General features: G+C 38.6%; 3 protein-coding genes across 6 annotated transcripts; all 3 read right to left on the reverse strand.

The window, feature by feature from the left end:
• Positions 1 to 410: 410 nt before the first annotated feature.
• On the reverse strand, positions 411 to 4,765 carry LOC119546081 (argininosuccinate lyase). The gene is made up of 4 exons (XM_037852157.1): positions 4,745 to 4,765; positions 3,824 to 4,592; positions 2,903 to 3,303; positions 411 to 787 (listed from the first exon to the last, which is right to left on the reverse strand). The coding sequence occupies exons 1-4, from the start codon at positions 4,763 to 4,765 to the stop codon at positions 506 to 508; spliced, it is 1,473 nt and encodes a 490-aa protein (XP_037708085.1). The 3' UTR covers positions 411 to 505.
• Positions 4,766 to 4,818: 53 nt separating this feature from the next.
• LOC119547596 (dTTP/UTP pyrophosphatase) lies at positions 4,819 to 6,107 on the reverse strand. 2 transcript variants are annotated; one of them, XM_037854516.1, is made up of 4 exons: positions 5,964 to 6,107; positions 5,655 to 5,899; positions 5,320 to 5,466; positions 4,819 to 5,262 (listed from the first exon to the last, which is right to left on the reverse strand). In XM_037854516.1, exons 1-4 carry the CDS (start codon positions 6,051 to 6,053, stop codon positions 5,118 to 5,120), a joined length of 627 nt encoding a protein of 208 aa, XP_037710444.1. In that variant the 5' UTR covers positions 6,054 to 6,107; the 3' UTR covers positions 4,819 to 5,117. The 2 variants fall into 2 exon arrangements, with proteins under 2 accessions (XP_037710444.1, XP_037710445.1); XM_037854517.1 differs by having other exon boundaries at positions 5,968 to 6,048.
• Positions 6,108 to 7,160: 1,053 nt separating this feature from the next.
• On the reverse strand, positions 7,161 to 18,997 carry LOC119546749 (glycoprotein-N-acetylgalactosamine 3-beta-galactosyltransferase 1). Of its 3 annotated transcripts, none has more exons than XM_037853249.1 (4): positions 18,749 to 18,997; positions 9,370 to 9,563; positions 8,023 to 8,915; positions 7,161 to 7,881 (listed from the first exon to the last, which is right to left on the reverse strand). In XM_037853249.1, the coding sequence occupies exons 2-4, from the start codon at positions 9,410 to 9,412 to the stop codon at positions 7,648 to 7,650; spliced, it is 1,170 nt and encodes a 389-aa protein (XP_037709177.1). In that variant the 5' UTR covers positions 9,413 to 9,563; positions 18,749 to 18,997; the 3' UTR covers positions 7,161 to 7,647. The 3 variants fall into 3 exon arrangements, with proteins under 3 accessions (XP_037709177.1, XP_037709179.1, XP_037709178.1); XM_037853251.1 differs by lacking the exon at positions 18,749 to 18,997 and adding an exon at positions 10,645 to 11,889; XM_037853250.1 differs by lacking the exon at positions 18,749 to 18,997 and adding an exon at positions 9,621 to 10,399.
• Positions 18,998 to 20,967: the final 1,970 nt, after the last annotated feature.

Raw genomic sequence — 20,967 nt, forward strand, 5'->3', positions numbered from 1 at the left:
TCATCAATACTCTAGTTTACGGTCCTGACCTCCGAATTTCTCGAAAATACTATTCTTGATTGACCGCGAATGAAGAAATACATGAAGATTATCCTCGAAAGTGTTCCAGATATTATAATCTAGGGTAAACAAGCGACAGAAATAAGCTTTTCCGACGTACCTTTTCCGCATTGCATTCATTAATTTTGCGACAACTGCCTGGAGTCTTTGGTCAATTACAAATTGTGACCTTGATGTGTTTTTATCGGGGTTTCTTGAAATAATTTTTGTTGCGGGATCCTGAAATCACTTTTAATGATAACAAGCAAAAACTCCATAATGCAAAGTTAAAAGTCCTGACAATCCAGCCATTCAGCGTACAAAAAAACGTATAAGATACACCACAAGGTCAAAACGAGTTTAACGCGCGGTTAATCGTTGTAAATTATTGAGTGAATTTAATAATCACGAGTAATAAGATATATACATATGTTACACAAAGGAAAATTGAATGAACTTGAGATCCCTATGACTGTTTGCGCAGTTCCTTGACGAACTTATTGAGCAATCGCAACTGCTCCACGACGCTGCTACTGGCGGTTCCGCCGATCGCGTTGTACTGCTGCACATTGTTGGAGTAGTCGGCCACTTGAACGATATCCGATCCAAATACAGGGCTAAAGGCCTGCAGCTCGCCCAGTGGCAGATCCGTAATGTCCACGCCCCGGTTTTCAGCCTCTGTAACCACGCGACCGATAATGTGGTGCGCCTGGCGGAAGGGAATACCCTTTTTCACCAGATAGTAGGCCTGAAAAGAACATAAAAAGTATTATTCGTTTTTATAATTTATTCACTGCCTTTCAAACGAACTACGTGAAATCGTATTAACGTCAATTTTATCTTTACGACCAAAAAATACATTTAAAAATTTAAATTTTTCGTTTTAAAAAGTTTAAAAACAAAGAATTTAGAAAGTTTTTTTTATGAAAAAATGCACATTGGCATCATCATCAATATTAAAAAGCTACAAAAATTAAATAAATAAAACATACCCTTTTTAAATGAAATCAATTCAAAACAAGAAAGAACGCTATAGTCAAGTACCTCGACTATCAGATACCCGTTACTCAGCTAAAGGGATCAAAGGGAAATGAAAATAAGCAAGCAGCAAAGCAAGACTGAAATGCGCCACCTACCGGCGGTAGACAGATTTAAGCGTTATGGGCGTTAGGGTGGGCGTGGCAAATTTTTTTTTGGGTCAATCGATAGGTATTGACGAGACCTATACAGTTCAGTTAAAATTTTGTATCTAGCATGAAAATTGTGGGCGCCACAGGCTTGGGCGGTTTGTGGGCGTTAGAGTGGGCGTGGCATATTCGCGTATCAAATTAGCGCTGCGTACAAAGCTACGGAATCTAAATCTGAAATCCTGATTCTCTATCTTTGATAGTTTCCGAGATATCTACGTTCATATTTACGATTTTTTGAAATTTGAGAGCGGTTTGTGGGCGATAAAGTGGGCGTGGCAAACTTTTTTTTAGGTCAATCGGTAGGTATTAATGAGAACAATACATTTCAGTTAAAATTTTTGTTCTAGCATCAAACCTGTAGGAGCCACAGTTTTGGGCGGTTTGTGGGCGTAAAAGTGGGCGTGGCACTCTACTGAAACAAACTTGCGCTGCGTAAGAAGCTCAGGAGTCTGCACGCCAAATCTCAATAGCCTAGTTCTCATAGTTTCCAAGATCTCAGCGTTCATCCGGACAGACGGACAGACGGACAGACGGACAGACGGACATGGCTAGATCGACTCGGCTAGTGATCCTGATCAAGAATATATATACTTTATGGGGTCGGAAACGCTTCCTTCTGCCTGTTACATACTTTCCGACGAATCTAGTATACCCTTTTACTCTACGAGTAACGGGTATAACAAGAAAGAACGCTATAGTCAAGTACCTCGACTATCAGATACCCGTTACTCAGCTAAAGGGATCAAAGGGAAATGAAAATAAGCAAGCAGCAAAGCAAGACTGAAATGCGCCACCTACCGGCGGTAGACAGATTTAAGCGTTATGAGCGTTAGGGTGGGCGTGGCAAATTTTTTTTTGGGTCAATCGATAGGTATTGACGAGACCTATACAGTTCAGTTAAAATTTTGTATCTAGCATGAAAATTGTGGGCGCCACAGGCTTGGGCGGTTTGTGGGCGTTAGAGTGGGCGTGGCATATTCGCGTATCAAATTAGCGCTGCGTACAAAGCTACGGAATCTAAATCTGAAATCCTGATTCTCTATCTTTGATAGTTTCCGAGATATCTACGTTCATATTTACGATTTTTTGAAATTTGGGAGCGGTTTGTGGGCGATAAAGTGGGCGTGGCAAACTTTTTTTTAGGTCAATCGGTAGGTATTAATGAGAACAATACATTTCAGTTAAAATTTTTGTTCAAGCATCAAACCTGTAGGAGCCACAGTTTTGGGCGGTTTGTGGGCGTAAAAGTGGGCGTGGCACTCTACTGAAACAAACTTGCGCTGCGTAAGAAGCTCAGGAGTCTGCACTCCAAGATCTCAGCGTTCATCCGGACAGACGGACAGACGGACAGACGGACAGACGGACATGGCTAGATCGACTCGGCTAGTGATCCTGATCAAGAATATATATACTTTATGGGGTCGGAAACGCTTCCTTCTGCCTGTTACATACTTTCCGACGAATCTAGTATACCCTTTTACTCTACGAGTAACGGGTATAATAAATTGAATATTACACTTCTGCATGATTAATACTTTTAGGATTTCACAAACTGTTTTATAATGTTTTCAAAAAACATTTTGGAAGGGTAAACAGTCTCTTAAAAGGTTATTCCTAAGTGATTTTAACAAATATACACAAACGGCAAGCTAATACTCATCAAATCACCATACCCAATCAGTGGCCAACATGTCCGTACTAAGAGCCGCCTCCATCGATTCCTGTTTCACATGCATCGTCTGTAAAACTCCGTCGGTCACATCGAGCACCTGGGACAGCTTATCGAAGGAATGGAAGCAGTACTCCTTGTCAAACTGCAAATCCTTGTTGTAGGTGGACGGAGTGCCCTTGATGGTCATCATAATACCCGTAAGATTGGAGGTGATCACTCCGGACATTCCGCGAATGAGCTCCAAACTGTCCGGATTGCGTTTCTGGGGCATCAGGCTGCTGCCACTGGAAAAGCCATCAGCCAGTCGGATGAAATCGAACTCTTTGGTGCTATATATGATGAGATCCTCGGCCAATCGGGACAGATGTAGGCTCACCATAGAGCAGCAATATATAAAGTCAACTGAAAGCGCGAAGCGATTAAAATACCAGGTCAGGTAAAAGTTCTGCGAAGCCATTGTGTTCATTTTGCAATCTCCTAGGAAATCAGTTTGACCCGGCAGTTGCAGTTACATATGTACGTTTACAGTTGCAGAACAAAAATATATTTTTTAGTTTTACCCCTTTAAAAATAATCTTTTAAGCATTACTGTTTTAGATATCCTTTGGTAAAGCCATAGTTTTATAATGTTATATATATGTACAAGTGACAAGATTTGAAATAGCGAAAAAAACAAAACTGACAAAAGAGCAACGCTATCTTTTAGATTATAGCAATTATCGATCAGACCGATTGCAAAGAAAACAAATCGTATGAACGATTTTTTAAATTGTTAAGCAATAAAGTGTACTAGCCGGGCTTATCAGCGTCTCCCCTGAAAAATAAAATGTCGAGCAGTACGTAGATAAGAAATCTATCGCACCCAAATTGCAGTATCAACGACTTTGAAATGACTTAAGTGGGCGTTCCTTAAAAGACTCACCCACAAAATCGCGGTCTCCAACAGCGTGCATGCTGTTGGCCGTGACTCCTGAGAATCCCAGCCTCTCAGCTAGCCACAGCCGATCGATGCCGAGCGGATTGCCCGCCAGGGCGCCACTTCCCAGGGGGAGGACATTAGACCGATCCCTTAGCTGCACCAGTCGCTGGGCATCCTCCCTCAAGGCGAATGCGTGGGACAGCAGCCAGTGCGAGAACTGGACGGTCTGGGCCCGCTGTAGATGCGTGTATCCTGGCATAAGGACGCCCAGGTGGAGTTCCGCCTGCCGGGTGGCAGCTTCAATGACCCGACTCAAGCGGCCCAAGGTCTCGCGGATGGCCTTGCGAAGCCAAAGCTTCATGTCGGTGACCACCTGGTCATTTCTGCTCCTCCCCGTGTGAAGCCGCTGGCCCAGCTCGCCGGTTATTCCCACCAAAAGCCGTTCGTTAACCGTGTGGACATCCTCATCACCAGGCAGGAACTTCACAGACCCTTCGATCCAGTCGAATCGCAGCAACTCGAGATTCTTCACCAGCTTATCGGCTTCGGCTTCGTTCAGGTGACCCGCTCTGTGGAGCGCCTCTGCATACGCCTTGCTGGCATCCAGGTCATCCGCATACAAGCGAGAATCGTAGGGCAGACTATTGTTAAGCGACTGGAGTGCTTCATGGGGCTTCTCGCTGAAGCGACCACCCCACATCTTATAGGAGCTCTGGGACATGATGGATCCGGTTGGCGTACACGTTTGAACACTACTGGCGTTGGTAATTCCCTAGCCCAGCTCACGAATACAATACATTATTGTGTCATATAGCAGTGTTATCTTTCAAAATAATATGTGGCTCCGTTTTATATGATTAGACCACTTCACAAGCGAGATTCTCTCTGTGGGAACAGTGGTGAGTGTTAAAGATTTTACTACACCTCAAACCAGCTATAATCCATTCGCAGCTTAATTCTTTAAAAAAATAGAAGAGTAAGGGCACTCATGAAAAATGTTTCAAGTATTTGTCAACTATTATTTTTGATAATCTTAACAACTTTAAACGAAAGTGTCAAAAAGTCAAATTACATTACATCTAAATTCGGAACATGTGTTTTGTAGGGCAAATACACAGCAACATGACCACTGTGCCTTGCTCTCTCAAAAGCCATCTGATTTTTGCTCGCTGTTATATGATTTGTATTTTTAATTGACTTGGGCTAAAAAAAACAAAAACAAATAAGCCCAGAGCGTCGGGGAGATACAGCCGCTTATCAGCAAAGATTAAAATCACAAGATCTGATTCAAAAACATCTACGAAAGATCCTCCAGGAACAGCTTGTTCAATTCACAGCACAGGCGATGCAGCGGTAGTCCCATCACACAGTAAAAGTCGCCGTCAATCCGGTGAATGAGAGCACCTCCAGGACCTTGAACCCCATAAGCTCCAGCTTTATCTCTGCAGTGGAAAAATGAAAACCAACTATTGACAAAATCTTGAGTTTTAGCAGCTTACAGGGGATCACCGGAATCCACATAGCTCTGAATTTGATCTGGCAGCAGGTCACCAAAGTATACGTCAGCTGTATCCGTAAATTTGCGAATTCCATGGGCATGTTTCAGTACAACTCCGGTAAAAACCCGATTAGAGGTTCCAGATAAACTACAGGAGATTATAACAGGGAAGTAGGTATTACAATTACATCTAAAACAGGGCCGATTAGTGACGGTAATACAATAAGTAGTTCTAAAATATTAGTAATATACTAGTTTCTATCAACATGTACCTGTTATAATTCTATAAATATAGAAGAATCTGTCAAAGCTATACATATATAAAAAAATTATTACTTGGTTAGCATGCGTATTGCATCCGTAGAGTCCTTGGGCTTTCCATAAATCTCCTTCCCCAAGGTCACCATCGTATCTGCAGCTATCACAATTAAGTTTTTATAATCCCCCGAGGAACTCAGTCTCGAGAAAACCTCTTCCGCTTTTCCCAGTGCAGTGGCCTCTATGTAATCTGAGAACTCCTTGAAGTCCTCCAGGTCTAAATTCTCTTCAAATGTTGAAGGACATAGTTCCGCATTGAGGCCCTAAAATTACAAATTCTTATAAAGGTTAGACTTCAAAATGAATGTGATTTCTACTGCAACACACCAACATTTTGACCAGTTCCTGCCTTCTTGGGGATCCGCTGGCCAAAACAATGCGATAATTTCCCAATAAATGCTTAATTGGCGCCAACATTATAACCACTTTTATTTATAAACAAATACCATGTGTCAAAGGGATGGGATACCAACGATAGCCTAACGATTACCGTAAATATAGCCTCTGCACACAGCCGCGGATTCTTTTTCACGTAGAGAATCGCTGAAACGAACAGCTGGTCGACATAACCTAACGTATCCGAAGGGAGAGGGGACGTGCAAAGAGTTTTTACCGAAAAAAATTTTAGTGCATTTACAATATTTATGATGAGATAACTTAAACACCTTAGCTCTTACGTTTTCCGCTGAGCGGAAAAAAATGGCTGAAACGAAATTTGGTCGCCGAAGTGGAATCCCCCTGTGTGAAAAAGCTATAAAACAGATATCTAAAACCCAACTTTTTAACGAATTAAATTACCCCTTCAACTCTACGGTTAAGGGGTATAACACGTGTAAAATATAATATACCCTAGTTTTGTATAAAAGTTCCCTAACACCTGTATTGGTTCGAGTGCGCGCTAAGCTAAAAATACTAGCAAGACAAACTATCGAGTATGGGTTTTCACGCCTCCTGATATCGACTATAGCTATTGGTATCGGCGGTTGATTTATCGGTATTTTGGTATCTTATCGTACTATCGCCTATCACTAGAAATGGTCTCTCTAAAAATACTAAAAATTAACCATAGTAACACACGGTACGGTATTTCGCTCACGGCTAAAAATACGGTCAGTTTGGCGCGTAAATTATAGCAAATTTAAACTTATGTTGAGGGGGGTATCAACAAAATATTAATATAATGTTTAAATAAATGCTCACCATTTACCATAGGGGATGAGGACTTCATTAACTGACACCAACGCTGGAGACGCTGCTGACGCTCGCTGAGGTCTCTCTCTTAGATGCCGACCCGAAGCGTGGACGTGGAGGTTATATGCTGGGCACCCACACTGCCGCACTTTCCACTAGATCCTGCATTCGACCCTGCATTCGCGTAATCACTGTTGAATATGATTTTTAAATTTGGCGGTTACGTTATATATCATATCAATTTTCGTAACAGTCTCGACTACAATCTACATTTTTAAGAAATTATTATCTGAAGACAATCAAAACAGATCCATTTCTTTGTAATTCATTTGCATTTTATTAAATACATGTAGACGTTTAATATCTATAATACGTAATAATCTCAATCACAAAAGAGATAAAATATATAGCTACTTACACATATATAGGATTTACTTAGGCGACTTATAAAGATGCAAGTGTATAACTTAGTGACGGGAAACCAGAGTAGAATAGTGAATGCGCCCTATTAGTGATGATTTTATAATTGTACAACCTAGGTTTAATTACAAACTATAGTAACAGATCTAAATTATATCTAGGTTTGGTATTTGTACAAAAGGAACCGGCTCTGCAATAGAACACACACGAGACCTTTCGAGGATATGGAGAAAATTAAACTACATAATTCAAAGGACCGACGACATAAAAAAGGCTTATGGAATTGGTAATGGCAATGCTAGCACAGCTTATTATGACTCATCATGTGGGGTTACAAAATTATCTTTAAATATATACAAAAGCTATCTATGTACATTAAGAGTCTATCCGTCTGTCCCTATTATTGCGTCTTTGTATCGGCGGACCTCTTGGAGACCCCGTCACTCGTGCTTTCCGTTGGTTGTTCCTTGATCACCGGCATCAGCTCGCCCACGGTTAGCTTATTGGGCAATGCCTCGGGTGTGTTTATAATACCGTAGGGTCTCAGATGATAGATCAGATAGTCCAGCACGTACATTTGATTAGGAGAGACGTAATGGAATGATATGGCATTATCCGAGCAGCAGTCAAGACCCTGGAATAAAAATGAACAATAAGTAAAGTATTTAAACTGAGACAAAGACTCATTGGATTTCGAAAAAATAACCTACTGAGAATAAATATATTAATTAAATTACGTATTTACGTAATTGTAGTTGTATGCACGAGGTCTTACCTCATCGGTTTTGTAGAAGATGTACTGCCAGTACCAGAACTTCTTGTCCGTGTGCGATGGAATCAGATGGTGCTCCGGAACAAACGGAAAGAAGCGACCTCGTCCGTTGGAGTCCCGGGAATCCCCCGCCAGAACCTTTACATTCTGCAGACATTTGCCGATCTCAACGTCCTCGGCACCTGTGTTATCCTCCTTGCACAGCTTTGGATTGGGCAGGGCTTCGACAACAAACCGACGGACTGCCTCCCGGCTGAGGACGTATCCGGCACCGCCGGACATGTAGCCCTGTTTCACGTACGGCTTGAACTTGCAGCCAAAGTAGACCGGGGTCTCCGGATTGTAGGGATACAGCATGTACCGCATGTTCTCCACTATCGTGTAGGTGTCGTCGTCGGCCTTCAGAAACCAATCGGCGTCGTTGATGTGGTGCTCGTAGATATACTTGAAGGCCTCCTTTGTCTTACCCCACAGGTTGTTCCGCCCCTCGCCCACCGGCAGAGCCACTGCGTCCAGTTCTTCGTCCTTTTCCGAGCTCATGAAGATCAGCTTGTTGCACCGCTTGCCCCAGGTGCGCTTCACATGTCGGGCCTTCTTCTGGTGGTTGCTCGGATTGGTCATTATCCAGCAGAGCACTCGCACCTCACTGTACAGTCGCTCCGCAATGGTCGAGTTCTCGTGGACGTGCTCGTGTCCGCCCACATCCTGTTCCGGCCCAGAGACCTCCATCATGTCGTGGCTGTGATGGGCGTCGTTGACATCGCCGTGCCGGTGGCCATCGTACGGCATGAATTCACTTCGTTCCGGCGTCGAGGAGTACACGAACAGCTCCGCCAGGCAGAAGCCCACGATCAGGCCCACAATAAGGGACACAAAAGAGCGCTTATTCGAGCGTCCTGCAGGTAACAAAAGTAATTATTTTATGCATCAACATTTAGTAGCCATACTAAACATAAGAAAAAGGAATCACCTTATTAAAATATTCTAAATCGTTCCTTAGTAGTTTACATTATAAAATTATTTGTTTCTATTCTCAATCTGATATACAAATTTTAATGATCGTTTCAATGCAAAACCAACAAGTAAAATCTAGACAATTTACAGTAATGCAGATTTTTCAAATATTTTTCTTGAAATTTAAAAATAAATATATGATTTATTTCTTATACTTATAATCATTTAATTTGAAGCTATAAATTGAGAACAACTCTGCTGATTTGGCACAACTTCGAAAACTGTTGGTACATATGTACCTATAAAACAATTACTCGCAATTTTCGATAATACCTGGATGTCATTAATTTTATTTGTTTTTTAATTGACAGATCATTGGAATATCTCTCTACCCACCTTCATTGAGTATGGACCTCCCAAGCAGACTGTTGGCAGTCATTTGGCTTTGTTTTAAGTTTACTGGTATGAGGATGAAAGGAACTCAGGAACTTCAGCCTGAGGGGTGGCAAAAAGCGGATTTTGAGGACTGGCAGCTTCTTTGGTTGCGTTTCTTCAGCTGGGAAATCCACCTCGTCTTTTCCTTACATTTTCTGCAATCAAAAAGAGTAAATTCCAGATTTTAGCCACGTGTATATATAGAAAATCACATATAGCGTGTGTACTCTGCGTTTTTCGGTCCGCATCTGCACTCGGTCATTAGTGTCAACTATCTGAACATTGAGCTGGTTCTGCTCGGATTGGCTCGCCTCCGCCCGGTTTGGTCGAACTGTGCTAATCTCATGCAAAACGTGACAATTGCCTCTGCTCGGGGTTGCATTCTGCAACAGCCGTAGAAGTCGTTGCTGATAAATATTTATTTCAGAAAGCATTTTAATTTTTTTTTTATTTACTCTTTTTAATTTTGCACGTGGCTGTGTATGTTTTTGTTTCCCTACCAAGATAACTGCAAAACGTTGGCTTTTTGGCATACGTAAACATGGCTAAATCGTCAAGAGCCTATGCAAAGAGTTTTGCTATTTTCGAGTTTGCGTCATAAAACTAGCAGACAACATAACAAATGTCTTCAAATCTGGGATCCTAAGAATTTTTGCCTAGTTTGCTGCGAACTGCAAATAGAAAAGCAATTACACTTTTGACACCGTAATAAAGACAATTTTGCTCGTCATGGGCTTGCTTTAGTTTCACACTTTTGATTAGTTCGGAACGAGCTTAACAAATACGAATATAATATAACTTTTTGGGCTAGAGTCGTTGAACTAAGCACTCATTTAGTGTTAGTTGCTTAATTAATGTTTATTAATAAACTATCTTCATTTGGAAATCGTTTGCATTCTCATTTCGAAATGACGCTTAGTTGGAAATTCTGTTTAGAAATACCATATAATGGAAAAAATGAAACTTTTTCTAATTAACCTGAGCTAAAAACAAAGACAAAGTTTCTTGATTCTTTTCACTTTCACTTTGGACATGTACCAGAACAGAAAAGAGATGATTTCTCTTACGGACTAATACCTTTTTTAAGTTTTATTATGTACTTTCAATTGATCAAGTTGACGAAGGAAACGTCACATATGTTAAAACAATTAATTCTTTGATTTGAGCATGAACGAACACCTCTTTGTTTTATTTTACCGGAGTCATTGTTTAGCAAATCTTTTGTTTAACACTTACTTAATAATTTTGTTTGCATGGGTAAAGCAACAATATTGGTAATAACAATAGCGCGGAAGATGCAAAACAGCTGCGACAACCGATTGGGGCTAAAACAAATCAAAACTTGCTGCGGCTCTGAACCCGAACGACTCGACACTTCGTTAATAAATGCAGCCAGAAAACAGAAAAGCAGAGTTTTTTAAGCAATTCACAATTGCATTTTTCGCCAGTTCTCAGGTTTGTTCTGTTTTGTTTTTCGCGGTAGTTTCCGCTTATCAGTTAAAATAAAGAAACACCGAAACAAGGGGAATTGTAAATGCATGTATGCAGATAATGGCATAGGCATTTTTGTAATTGATTTTCGGTGAATCACGTGAACTGTGTCCAATATCATGGACGGTGCTTATCGTTAAGCCACTACTTTGCGTTATCAGACAAACAATTACCCTTTATCACTAGTTTTTCTTCACGGGTTTTTTAGTAACACAAAATTGTGGGTAAATTTTCGCCATCACGATAGGCGTTTGTATGATCTATTAACTAAATTGCTTTTGAGGAGTTACCCTTATCAATAGAAACATACTTTCAAGATTTCTTTCAAATGGTAATCTTATCTTAAGCTTTTTGAAGGTTTTCCTATCTATATGATCGTTGACTATTTATTACAAGGGCTTTAACTTTTTCAAGAAAGCAAAAGATAGAACACATATACATAATTTATCTTTAAAAATGTGTGGTTTTTTCCCGACTCAAAAAATTGAACTTTTTTCAAGCGTTGATGAGCTTATAATGTAATATATGAATACATATTCCCCAAAAGTATCACCAGCTGACCCGACGAAAAAAAAGACGGATACTGAATCCATAATATTTTTTTAAATATTCTGTAAAATGGGTTTAGGGAACCGATTCTTTTGGAAAGTAGAAATTTAATGGAGTTTTTTATATATTTAAAGACAATAGTAAATGCTAGTGTCATGTTTTTCTCCGAGTTTAAATTTAACATGCAGACTCTCATCCAGCATATTTTTAAGGAACAAAAAAAACTGTCAGTAGTGGCACCATCTGGAGGCATAACAGAGTAACGGGTATCTGATAGTAAAGGCACTCAAAGTAAGCGTTCTCGCTTAAATTCAGACTACTCGGTCGGCCGGAGTCGTGGCTACTCTTAATACCCGATACTCGTAGGGTAAAAGGGTATACTAGATTTGTCGGAAAGTATGTGACAGCTAAAAGGTAGCGTTTCCGGCCCTATAAAGAATATATATTCTTGATCACGATCACTAGCCGAGTCGATCTAGCCATGTCCGTATGTACGCTGAGATCTCGGAAACTTTAAAGCTAGAAAGTTGGGATTTGGCATGTATTTCTTTAGCTTCTTGCGCAGCGCAAGTTTGTTTCAGCAGGCTAGGTGACACTATAGGCTAGGTGGCGATATACGCTAGATGGCGCTATAGGCTAGGTGTGTTAGTGAAAATAGCAGATTTGTTGCAAGCATATCACCATCCCTCCCGCACACCATTTAGCTGAGTAACGGGTATCTATGAGTCGAGGCCATAGACTATAGCGGTTTTTTATGAGTTACTTTGTCGCGTTGTACAAGTTCTATTTTAGTCAGCTTCAAAAAATAATTAAATATAAGGTAAGAAGTTCAAAGTTCCATAAAATAAGGTAAAACACTGACGGTACATGGGTAAAATAACCTTAAACATTGTTAACGTGGTATTTGTTTGATCAGCCGGCTGCTTTTAAGATCTCGATATTTTCATTTGACTTTATATCTCATTTTGAATTCAGTCATCAAAGAGTGAAGTGGGATAAAAAATGATATCATCCAAGATTCAGCTGCCTTTCGCCAGTGCTAAAGGTCTGTGGAGCTTAAATATTGTTTCCTTTAATTAAGTAACATATTTTGCCCATTTCAGTGCCGCCAAGTCGATTGATTTTTACCATTCTCTTGTGCTTACTGGTGTTTTTCGGCCTGGCTAAGCTCGTGTCTATTCCGCTGCGCATCGATGACTTTGATAACTTCAGATTGAATCCGACTCAAGATGCACAATTAGGAGGTCAAGGACTTGGAAAATCTGAGATAAACCCTTGAACCCAGTAATCATCAATTGCAAACTGTTGTTTTGTGGGAATGCAATTCCACCATGTGTGGGTGGGACAGAGACCTCAATGTTCACCCTACTTGGTTGGCTAAATTGCAATTGTAATTGCAAATTAATTAAATTTAGGCATGAACAACATTTCAGATCTCCAGTGCCGTTCCAATTCAATTTACAATTGCAATTACACGCAATTTTACGGCATATTTGCTTATCATTGTAGCCGACTGAGCAGATTCAACTGCATTCTGGATGCCCGATTTGCGTGGAGAGAATAGCAAACAAGAATTCACGATTCATAGCAAATATTTTATCTACAAATGTTCTAATATTAGACACATTGCCAACCTAAAATTATTCTCATGCACTGCAGCTGCCAATTGAAAAATTAGTAGTTGAACAAAAAAGAAAATTATATAATCACATGTAGTAGAGTAACACGAATATGAACGTGTATGTATATAATTCATCCTGTATAGCAATCTATTTTTATGTTCCATTTGATATCTACGGTGATTAGTTTTATTCATACAATTTCGCTTTCGTGTAGTTATCATTGAAAATTTTAATGGGGTATTCAGATAACGAAATAGATAGTATAACCTTATAGCACAGTTGGTCGAGAAGAAACAACAAAAATTACCGTAAAAAGATAAAAAATACATTTTTGTCGGGTTGTAAATTATAAATGTGTCTTCCAGTTAAGTTGTTCAAGGCCGTGACATAAAAAGTATTATCTAACATACCTTATCTTAGATAGGAATTAATTGGACGGCCTACAGAACCAACTAACAAAATATTGTCTTAAAAATGCTTAAGAATCGATAATTTAAAAAAATAAATAATCATGAAAGAATTGGTCAAATGATCGTAATGGCATCTTACGTATCAAATAATATAATTATACTTGTATATTGCTATATATTGAAAGTAATTTTATTTTTAGTAACGGCTAATAGAGCTTCGGTTAGTGGAAATTCCGTTGAAATTAATTTATTATTATCCCATTCAGTTAATAGAGTTGATTTGCCCTATACTCACATTGGCGTGACAGTCCATTCATCACATTTCGAAAAAAAGCAAAAGACCAAACCAGAACCAAAAGCAGAAACCAAAACAATTGTAAAATTGTTTTGTTAGGCCGCTGTTCATCTGCGGTCAATAAAATCAGCCACGCTCTGCGATCCCGCACATATTTCAATTTAGTTGATGTTTTTTATTTTTGGAGCCAGGAGCCAGTATGCACAAAGTACCCTACGATAAATGAATCGGCTCTACGGCTCTCGTTTTATTTTAATTCACTTTCAGTAACTTCCCTTTCAGATAAACAATACAGTAACTGGTCGCACAATAGATGGCTGCTGCTTATCAACATGGAACTGGACTGCGGGAATTGTTATCCAGCACAAAGAAGAAATATGGCTTGGCTGGCATCCGATTTCGAAACTCAGTTGCTTTGCTCATTCAGTGACCACATATGTATTTCTAAAAACAATTTTTTTATTTCTTATATCAAGAACGCATTTTGATGACTAATCAATGACAAATTGTTTTGAAGGAGCGGTGAAAAAATATGTAAAAAGCTTATACAAGTACATAGTTATCAAACTTCTAGAGTCTTAAATCTGTCAAACATGTTTTTATTACATAAAATGAGTTTTATGAACGCCATATATGTAAGTCAAAAATGTCCCTTGATAGAGATTGTTATATATCTAACACGCCTGATAAGCCTGAATTCCAATTAAATGAATAGCACCATTGAACTATTTTTAATACGGCTGAAATGAAATTTTTTTACAGTTTGTTCTGTTTAATCTGAAAGCATTGTCGGGTAATCATAACAACTTATTTTCCGTCACAATCAATAAAAACACTTAAGTTGAACAGAGACAGACGCCGATGATAAAAGCACAGGTTAAGCAGGAAAGTCGGAATTCGAGTTCTTAATTAAATATTGATTAAAAATCGTTGCTGGTAGATAATTGATTGCTGATCGATGAATGCGGTCTAGGTCTATTCAGCTAATTCTTACGTCAAATGGCACGAGTTGTGGAACCATGGTTCTATAGAACTAAATTCTACAGTTTAGCCCTTGGGGCATAAGAGCCCGTTTAGGGTTAATGGGTCATCCTATTCATATACAAATTTTTGTCCTAACAATTGAACTGAAAATCAAAAAGTGAATACACATTTAAAAAATGCAAAAGTTCAAAACAGACCGTTTTCTCTATACATGATATATTACCAGACACTCTTTTTGCTTTATTCGAGCTTCAGAAAATATAGAATATGTATATATAACCCTCTTACTTTAAATCTAACAAGAATATAAATTGACACGACAAGCCTATGTTTATATACCCTTGCAGATAAAACCATGACACGCAATTAAAATCATACGTATCCATATATGTATATTTCAGAATCCGTATAATCCTTATATATTAGGCAGATTCGTATAAAAAAATACACAGATAGTTTCTATGAAAGCTGTATGACATTGTCGTCTGATTATAATTATGTACAGCAATTCAAGAATAGTTTAACTAGAAATTTTAAAATACTAAAATACTACTACTACTTATACTAGCTTTAGAGAACAGAAAAATATTTCCAAAAACAACAAAGCTAGAATTTGTGTTCTATTATTCTTCCGATCGTTCCAATGTTAGCTATGCGATATTGATCAATGTACATAGTTATCCGATAAGTTACGTTCTGAAATAGAAGGACCTTTTGGAAAAGTTTTGTTATAAAAGCTTTAGAGCTGATAGACAAGCGGACAATAGACAAACGGACAGAAGGGTCGACTTGGCTATCACTGTAGACAGCAGTCCACGTAGTGACGAAACGCACCAGGAGAGTGTGCAAGGGACTTGGGAGACGTTTCAAATTGAAAATTGTAATCTTTTTGTCAGTTTGTGTGTTAAGCCAAAAACGATTTTTCAGCGTCCTAAAATTTTTAGATGGAGTTAAACAGCTGCATAAAGTAACTTTGAATTTACCACAAACAGCTATAAATATATATATAAGCTAAAATTTGTACGCCCGAAACTACTAAAGCTACAGACTTGTGCTATATGTCTTTGACGAGTTATTTTTAAATACTGTGTACGCATTCGCAACGTAATTTGTATAATTACCATAGCTTAAAATCAATAACTTAAAGCTTTTTATTGAAATTAAAAAAAAAATTGTTTACATATGTATATTGGAAAAACGGCCTTCACGATTTCTGTTTAAACTTTAAACTGTATAGCCTTTGACCACATTGTTGTAAAAAGTCACGTTTGAAAGTTATTATTCAGCTGCTTTAAAATCCTAATAACGATGTCCTTACTGAAGTTGTCTAAATGCAATTGATTGTCCAAAACTGTAGTACCGATTTTCTTTTTAATTTAAATCTGTGTAGCCCTTAAGATTCCTTAATTTTTCACATATAGCACATTGTCCCAATTAGTCACGTTTTAAAGTTTTATAGATTAAACAAGGAAGAACGCTATACTCAGCTAAAGGGACCAAAGGGAAATGGAGATATGCACACAGCAAAGCGAGATTGAAATGCGCCACCTACCGGCGGTGGACAGATTTAAACGTCATGGGCGTTAGAGTGGGTGTGGCAAATTCTTTTTTGGATCAATTGATAGGTATTGACGAGACCAAAATATTTAAGTTTTATCTAGCATGAAAATTGTGGGCGCCACAGGTTTGGGCGGTTTGTGGGCGTTATAGTGGGCGTGGCATATTCACGTAAAAAACTTGCGCTGCGTGCAAGGCTACGGAATCTAAATCTGAGTTCCCAATTCTCTATCTTTGATATTTTCCGAGATATTCACGTTCATATTTACGATTTTTTGAAGTTTGTGGGCGTGGCAAACTTTTTTTGGGTCAATCGATAGGTATTGATGAGAACAATACATTTCCAGTGGCGGATCCAGAGACGATTCTTGGGGGGGGAAATTGAACTTATTCTTCGATTTGGGGTTCAAACTTATTATTGCGAGAGAAATACAGTACAAATTATAAAACAAAAATTATCCATCCCAATTTTTAGGTAAACAAAGTGGTTATATTTGAAAAGTCAACCATATGCATGCATTACAGAGTGCATGCATTTTCAGGTTCTATGGTTCCAAGGGGGGGGAAATTTCCCTACTTCCCCCCTGTGGATCCGCCACTGACATTTCAGTTTAAATTTTTATTCCAGCATCAAAACTGTAGGAGCCACAGTTTTGGGTGTTTGTGGGCGTGGCACTCTGCTGAAACAAACTTGCGCTGCGTAACAAGCTCAGGAATCTGCACGCCAAATTTCAATAGTTTCCGAGATCTCAGCGTTCATCCGGACAGACGGACATGGCTAGATCGACTCGGCTAGTGATCCTGATCAAGAATATATATACTTTATGGCGTCGGAAACGCTTCCTTCTGCCTGTTACATACTTTCCGATGAATCTAGTATACCCTTTTACTCTACGAGTAAAGGGTATAACTATCTGTCCAATATAAGCTAAATGGTACGTAGTCATAAAAGTTGATTTCAGAACCTTTGTATGTGAAAGGTGCGGTCGTCACTAGTTTTTACCTCGTTAAGAGTTTTTTCTTTGGCTGATGCTGAAGAAGTGTATATACATATACTTTATGGGTTCGAAAATGTCTACCGATATTATAATACTGACTGGTCATAATATTGAGTGATACCCTTCGCAAGGGTATACAAAAGAAATCGTAAAAAAAACCTCTCTTGAAAGTTTAATAGTCTGTTTTATCGGCAAGTTGGCTTATCTTTAAAGTGTTTTTAAATAAGTATTAAGTTATTACTTTTGTATTTTTGATTGCATTAGGTTTATGTATAAGCTTAATTTTGTTGTTTTGAAGTTTGACTGTTTTTCATCTCGACACACCCTGTGCGAAGACCAGAAGTCTGCAGCGTAGGTACAAGCACCCGCTTTCCTTATCAGTTGCAGTTGAATTTGAATGGCAATCGCGGGTGCAATCTGCATACGAATTATCCCAGCAACAACTGCAATAAGAGGGGGCTAATCGGCGACAAGTACAGACGCAATCGCATGTGCTGCTCTCTCACGAGATAAAGAGAGGGAGAATTGGAACCACAAATAAATTAAAGTAAATGCACTTTGGCAGCAGGCAGTTCACCCCCGGGCGGCCAGGGCGCATAACGGAAATGACAGCGAAGAGAGCGAGAAGAGAGGAAAGTGCAGCTGCTGGGGGATTGTCATCGCATTAAAAATAACAACAACTAACAGGATACGACACCACGAATTCGAAAGACACTTCTCTCTTATCAGTGTTCTCATCAATAAGTACTATTAATAGGTACTAAAATAAGACATTTAATCACATTGTTAAAAAATAACATTCTGTGCCTTGTGTCAAATTAGAATCAGATGTGTTTTAAAAAACTTTATAGTGTAAATTTATCTGATATTTTTACATCCAAAGGAGCTCAAACACATTTTAATATTTTTCTGTGAACTGTATTACAAATTCTAACAAATCGAACACATATAAAAGCACAATTTTATGTAAGAATAATCTAAAACAAAAATGTACTGAAATTGTTTCAGACTTGTTTCACTCATTTAGTCAGTACACATAACTTGGCGGCATAAACGAGTACCCTACAGCAAAGGGGCTTAGAAAGTTGGAGCGGCCGAACTGGAAGAAAGGGCCTGGCCTCCACTTCCTTCTGCTCGTTCTCAGTTGCTGTTCCATTCCATTCCATCCAGTTGGAAACCAATATATATATGTTTTTGGCGTTACTCGTCGTTTAAACTTGTTCGTTTTCATTGTTTTGTTTTTATTCGCACTCTTCACCTTCCTTTGGTTTTTCTGGCACGTTGTTCTTGCCCTTTGATGTACATACGAATTCGTTGGGCTTTTTGTTTTGACACAAAATGCAATTTGTGCTGACCAATGGGTTTGGTAAATGACACTCGCCCCTCATTCTGGTTGCCTTAACTGCATCTTTGCCGCGGCGTCCGTTTACTTACGAATTGATTTTTTGCACAATTTCTCACGATTTCTCAATCGCAGGACGCTCCCAGAAAGCCTTTGTTGAGTCACGACGGCTTGCTTTTCACGCGCTCTCAAGTTTGGCACATTCAACATTCACTTAATTGCTGTGTTAGCCGAGGCACTCAAAATATTTAATTAAACCTATTTCCGCCCCCTTTTTCCTTTTCTTATCCGCAGCCCAAGCTTTAAATCGCTTAAATGAAACGAACGAGCGAACGAACGAGCAAACGCGACAAACAAATTAAAACTGCCGCAAATTCTGAACTGTCCCTCGGATTCCAAAAGCATTAAGAGCGCTACGAGTTCTTCCACTCTCTCTTTCTCTTCTCACCACTCTTTTTTGGGCGGGGGGTGGTGAGGGCGTGATTGCCGGCGATTTCTCTTAGGAGCCGGCTCAAGCTTTTTGCGGAGAGCGGCAGTAAGAGAGCGCTCACAAAGTAGCTGATAATAAAAACTACTGTTATATGTTAGGATTGTAAGTGAAATAGTACACATTATGATCTGACTTTTGATTTATTAACCGCTTATCTTTATCATCACCCGCTCTTCGACTCTTTATATGTTGCAAAACAGCTGTTGGGAAATACACATTACCTAGGTTAAGGGTTTCTTTATAAGGGATGAAATTTTCAAGCTAGATTTCTCTTAAAATGTAACTCTACAATTCTGAGGATAGACTTTTTAGATGTCTTAGCTTTACATTTTCCGCCATGAAATAGGAAAATAAAGATTTTAAATATATACTTTAAATACAATATACTTAAATACTTTTCAAAGAGCCTATCCTAAACTTAAGTTTCAGATTAATATGCGATCGTTGAATATGTCATGTATAAAATTCCAAACTGTTTTAAGCTAACTGCACATATGTATACACATATATTAAATGCCGCAAGTTCAGGAATATACAGTTTTATACAGTCGAACTTAAATAACTCCAAAAGCCACTTGACTACTTCAATAAAATTTTTTTAAATTAGGTAATCTTTTTCGTGAATTCCACGATTTGTCAATTCTTATGAACTCGTATAGTATGAAATGTACACAAAAAAAACCGCGTTGAAATGAATCACTGAGGAGGTTAGCACTCGCATGAGTAAAGATTTCACTGTACACAACTTTGACTGTACTTTCTAACTGAGTAATTATTGACCTTTTAAGAACATATTGATTGTTCTTATTGGACAGTAATTAAACAAGTTAAAGAGCTAACTCGTTAAGAAACGTTTTTTTTTGATTCGGTATCTTCATTAACAACCGGCTTCTGTGATGCTTTGAAGTCTTTAATATTTGCCATAATGTGAACCAAACCGCATTAGTCATAATGTTTTTGATAAAATGACTATTTTTTTATTGCCAAGTGCACTAAAGATAAGTTATTGATCTTAAACTTCAGAATCATTATCGGCAAATTGACAAAGAATGTTAGACAGCTTTATATTTTTGTTGAATGTGCAGTTGCGTGTTTCAAATAATTGCTTGCTATCGATCATTTCAGATAAGATATAAGGTGCAAAAGTTCTCTTGTACACACCGGTATTACAAATAAGATAAGGCAGAATTAGAACTTTTAATTAGTCCTACACATATCGGCGTTCTATGGCGCTTGAGTTAACTGGAGAAGTTTTACATTTTACAAACAAGTTGATTTAATTTCTTTTTAATACTTTTAGGATTATAGAATAACGATGGTCACCAAAATTATATTAATATTGTTATTTGCCCAGGATTGCATTTCGTGGGAAGATCTTTCTATCGAGCTAGAAATCGAAAATAAAAGAAGAGAGAACGCTGTAGTCGAGTCCCTCGCCTATAGTTACTCATCTAACCACTTCAACTTGTTTATTATTAAATAAAATATTGGTTAAAATAACTTTGTTCAGAAGAGTTCATTCATACATGTGTACTATGTATATTGTCTAGCCTTGACTTCAAAATAGCCTGGTTGGACTGCGCCACCAAGCGGACGGTAGGAGTAAAACTGAACGTGCTGGTTCCTTTTAACTTAACAACTTTGTTAATCATAACTCTTAAAATAATAATATTCCACTGGCAAATCATGTAGATGGGTAAAGTGGGCATGGCACTCAATTGAAACAAATTTTGCGCTGCGTGAGAAGCCCAACCAGCTGTATTCCTTTCGACGAATACAAATTTACCCTTTTAAATTACAAGGAACGGGTAAAAAAAAATA

This window comes from Drosophila subpulchrella, chromosome 2L (assembly GCF_014743375.2).
Source record: "Drosophila subpulchrella strain 33 F10 #4 breed RU33 chromosome 2L, RU_Dsub_v1.1 Primary Assembly, whole genome shotgun sequence".
Lineage (NCBI taxonomy): Eukaryota > Metazoa > Arthropoda > Insecta > Diptera > Drosophilidae > Drosophila > Drosophila subpulchrella.